At 39.1% G+C, this 4,747-nt stretch overlaps 1 protein-coding gene across 1 annotated transcript in view; it reads left to right on the forward strand.

Annotated features, from left to right (window-relative positions):
• The window catches only part of LOC109959456 (GDNF family receptor alpha-4-like), a 20,797-nt gene extending 18,247 nt beyond the window's left edge, over positions 1-2,550 (forward strand). The window contains exon 9 of the mRNA XM_020598860.1: positions 20-2,550. Coding sequence (XP_020454516.1) covers positions 20-211 — 192 coding nt within the window. The 3' untranslated portion in view covers positions 212-2,550. The remainder of the gene's footprint in view (positions 1-19) is intronic.
• The last annotated feature ends 2,197 nt before the right edge of the window (positions 2,551-4,747 follow it).

A 4,747-nucleotide genomic window follows, 5' to 3' on the forward strand; every position in this document is an offset into this window, starting at 1 on the left:
TCTTTCCCTGCTGTTACAGATGGAAGACAGCGAGGAAGAGGAGCGGAAAGAGGAGGAATTCAACGTCATCCCTCCGTATTCTGAGAAGGACTCTAACATTGATTCGGGGGACAGAGGGAGTCAGCGAGGAGCAGCCAGCCAGACACTACCTGTGTTACCATTATTGCTGCTGCCTACGCTCATCCTGGACTGGGAGTGTTGGTGCTGCTGATGTCCCTGTCTCATCCTCTGCTTGTATTTTACACTCGCTATCATTTTCACAACTATCACAGCCCTCAGAATGAACCACAGAGGACTAGTGTGAAAGGAAAGAAATGGAAATGCTTCTCCTCAACATTTCTTTTTCTTTTTTTTTTTTTTTAATATCCCCACTTGTGATTTGTTTCTCGTATTACTGCCTCTTCAAGAGTTAAAAGATAACTGCAGTCCTGCTGTATCTGCCACATCTTTGCTTGAGTCCTCTCTGAATGGAAGGGTACAACATGAGTAGGTACATGAGTGCATGGGTGAATTAAGAATTGCTGCCTGGGCAAATAGAGCCTGCTTCACACTCAAGTACACCCCCTCTTTTAACAAAAAGCACATCGCCCAAGGCCACATCCACTATACGTGCTCCCAAAAAGCATAACAAGTCGACTCCACTGCATCTGGGCCTGAGCACAGGTTTTGATTTCTATTTCATGACTTGTGTCACACCCGTTTCTCTGTTGCACCCCAGGGCTCTTCCTCTCCATCCCCCATATTGTGGTTCAATAAGTAATATCACTGTACAAGAAGCCGATAAGTAACTTCACCGGACTTAAACTGCTTAAAAAAATACGTTTTAAAATCACTTCATTTAAAAACCTGATAGGACGTGTTGTCACATTTTGTATAGGAGATCTTTTGCCTTTTCAGCCTTTGGTCCTTCTCACTTTGTGCACCAGAAAGTACAACAGTCACACTGCTCTGCTTCTTTTGATACTACACCACTTAGTATTATTCCCACCAGGGTGAGAGACTGAGATCTCAACCACGGGCAAAAGTAATAAGAGCAAATTCTATTGTAGCAATGACGAGCAGAGAAAAGCAACATAAGCAATTACAACGCAACTCAAATTGTTCAGCATGCAGGGAAAGTCTGGAGTAAGGCTCAGGGGAGGGAGTAGCCAATTTACCGCTGTCATACCCTCTCACTTTTTTTTTCCTTAGGAGATGTGTTTTTAGTGCTTCTTCTCTATCTGTAGCTTTAGATGTTGTAAGAGCGCGATGCGGAGATAGAGACGGACACAGGAGGCTGTAAAGCCTGCTGGCTGTTTTAATCATTGAGCAGCACATTGAGCCATTCTCTCTGCCTGAAATATCTTTTGCTGATGTTAATGATTTTTTTCTCTTATGGCTCATTTTCTTGTGAAATTATGCAGCTGCGGGGGTGTAGGTAAAGAGAAGTGTAGTGAAGTTTTTCAAGATAAACTTGTCTAATCTCAGGATGAGTTTGCAAGAAATGACCCTGCTGAGCTCTAGAAGGAAACTTTCTTGTATATGTTCATTTTTATTAAATCTGATTCTGATTTTTAGGAGTCAGAGTTTGCCTTGCAGCTGTTACCTGCTTCAAGGCAACATGACATCATGTAGCTTTCTGACCATATTCTCATTAGGGGTTTGTTCCACGAAGCTAAGAAGTAGATGAGAAAAAGGCCAGTTAACAGAACTCTGAAGTGTGACTACAAGTTTAGCAGGTACAAGTCTGGTATCCAGGTACGTGAACTAGAACCAGACACATTTTGATCATAAACATGCTACAGAAACATTACACATGTCAGTGTTGCAGCTGCAGTGAGTCAAAGTTTCAAATGAACAGCATCCAGTGACAAGTGACAATATCCGGTGCGCTCTGGCCTTAATGACTGAATGTGAGTTTACATGTATTTTCACATTTCAGTAGGTTTGTGTATATTTGTAAACTATGTAAAGTAAATGTTTCCATCATACACAGCTTGTATTTTTAACCATTTGAGGAGTTTAAAAGAAAAAAGTTATTCTCCATTCAGAAATGAACTTCTATAAGAAAATGTGACGATTTCCCAGTTTATTCACTTCTTAGATCACATTTTGAAAATCCAGTTGAGAATCTAAGTACAGTAATGAGCTTGACACAGTAACCTTGTCTAAAATACATATCAAACATTGAACATCATATCATTCTTACTACGCTTATAATGTGTAATAACTGTGTAATTTTGTGACAATTTGTTAAAAGAAAAATAAAAGCCACACTGGAATGTAACAGAAAAAAATCCGCTTTGCTTTAAATGTCTAAGAAATGGCCGTGCTGTGTGTGACCCTCTAACATTTAATATATTTTTTCTCTTAACATGTCATTTCATATGTGGCACAAAGAGGCTGAGATACTCTGATGGTATTAGGAGTGTTGTTGACTAGTGTAGTGACAATTTCGGTGCAAACTGATGAGTGAATTGCCCTTTTTGAATACATATTAAGATGTACAGCTTTCATACCATTTGTTTTGATTAAAAGCCTGAACGGTTTGGATCTGTAAATAAAAGATAAATCACTGGTTTTCCCTAGCTCATAGCCGCTTTGGGCAAACTTAGCCGTTACTCTTGTGTTTTTATTTAACTTCTGACTGACGGAGGTGATTATAGGGTCTTGGGCTTGTACAACCAAAATGACACCACACTGGCAGGAACAAGCAGCAGTGGAATGAGTTTGAAAAAAAAAGAGAGAGGCTGTAACGAAAACAGAACCCAGGCTGCACTTTAATTATAAAGCGTACAACATGAGGGCTTTGGGCCTTTGTTTTTATCTCCAAATTCAGCCAACTGTCAACAAAGTTTTGTTAAGCTTTTTTAAATCCCTGAGGAAAATTTATCTTCTGCATTTGAACCGTCCAAACTATTTAGGAGCAATGGGCAACCACCAAGCTCTCAGGGTCTGAGGACAGCAGCTTAAAGAACAGTAAAATTCAGCTTGTTTAGTACAAATCACACAAATGCCACAGTAACACACTTTGTAAACAGCGGTATTGCTGTTGCCATTTCTCTATTTGAGCACTAAATCGCACGCTGTTAAATAAAAATCACTGTAAAATTAAGTCTTATTGTTTTGCTACATTAGAAATAAGAATTTCAATCACATATAATTAGTGCTATCTTTAAACTTATTTTGAGGTAATGTGGTGTCAACATTTTAAATCAACTACATTACTAGGCTGTGATAACATTAACAAAATGCCCTTTTCACAACATTTTGACCTGTCATAGGAAAAGCACAGATGCCAATAACAACATAATCAATGGCTGTGTTGTATTCATGTGTCCCAGTAAGTCATGACAGTGTGTCGGTGAGACAGCATGCACAATACCAGGGCACTGAAACTGAAGCAGCCATCACAAATTTTATATTTTACACCTGTGCGTTTCCTCTTTGAAAAGGACTTGATGTTCATTGTTATGGACTGCAGAACTTAAGTTATTTTCAAGAGCCAGCCGCACTGTAAGTGGTGGTACTGAGGTGTCTCTTATTTGGCACCATTACTACGTCTGATAGTGTTGTGTCTCTGTGTTCAGGGCTGAGATGTGCCAGTTTTTATGCCACTTTATGCTCTGTTTACAATGACACATGTTCCGTCATTCACTGCTTTGGTAAAGTTGCTGTTATGGGGTAATGCAGTGCAAACTTAGTTCGAAGTGTGCTTTTTGCATTTCAAACTCTAATGAAATGAATGCCAACAGCTGCCTGGAAAAGTACAGGATGGTACAGCCCTGTCTGGGTTCAGACTCAGGACCTTATTTCTGAGATGACAGTTATCACAACTGAGCCACTATACTGCCCCAGGAGGCTCTTGAGCTGCCTAATATCCCAGCACTGTCCTCTTAATATATATAAAAGATAAGTAGTTATGTTAATGCTGTTATTAATTAAAGAAATCAGTGCAGTCATTTGCAAAACAATCTGTATGTCCACATACAGTAGTTGTCTTCACATGTTACATGGAGTGTATTAATTTGAACTCAGGCATGAACTCAGAATTTAAAGCACTGGGGAAAATGAGGTTTTCTTATTAATATGATAATTTGTGCAGCAAGAAACTCCACTTTAATCAGATCACCCACTTAGTTTCTCTACAGATTCTAATATTGTGTGCTGTTCTTGTGTTAATGGTTTGCTCCCTAATGTGTCACTACAGAGAGACTCACTCTGTGAGAGTGTAAATACAAACCAGATTTACCCATAACATTACATTTTAGTGGAGCTAGATTATCCGATGAGAATGCCTGGAGGCATCAAGTTAACTAGAATTACCGCCTTGCAGCACCCAGTCACTTTGACCTTTGGCCTTTGGCCACCAAAATCTAATCCATTCATTCTTGAATCCAAGTGGATGTTAGTGCCAAATTTTAAGAAATTTACTCAAGGACTTGACAGATGACCGGTCAACCCAAAAACATAGTATCTCTCTACACCAGCAGTCGCTAGTTTAATTACTTTATGTACAGTGAGGTACATAAAGGGCCAAAAGATGAATCTGAGATGATTAATTAAGCTACACAAAACTACACAAATCACTTTTTGGACCACTTTCTAATTTTTGTTTCTTGTAACATATTATAAAGTTATTTGGTGAAATGTCTTTGGTGGAACAGCTAACAACCCATAGATACCTGAAACATGACAAGCAACTGCTGCAAGATACTGTGTGAGAGTCACAGGTTTACTCTTTAACTTTATCTTGTGTTTTATCATA

The sequence above is a fragment of the Monopterus albus genome, unplaced genomic scaffold, assembly GCF_001952655.1.
Source record: "Monopterus albus unplaced genomic scaffold, M_albus_1.0 scaffold39.1, whole genome shotgun sequence".
NCBI classification, from domain to species: Eukaryota; Metazoa; Chordata; class Actinopteri; order Synbranchiformes; family Synbranchidae; genus Monopterus; species Monopterus albus.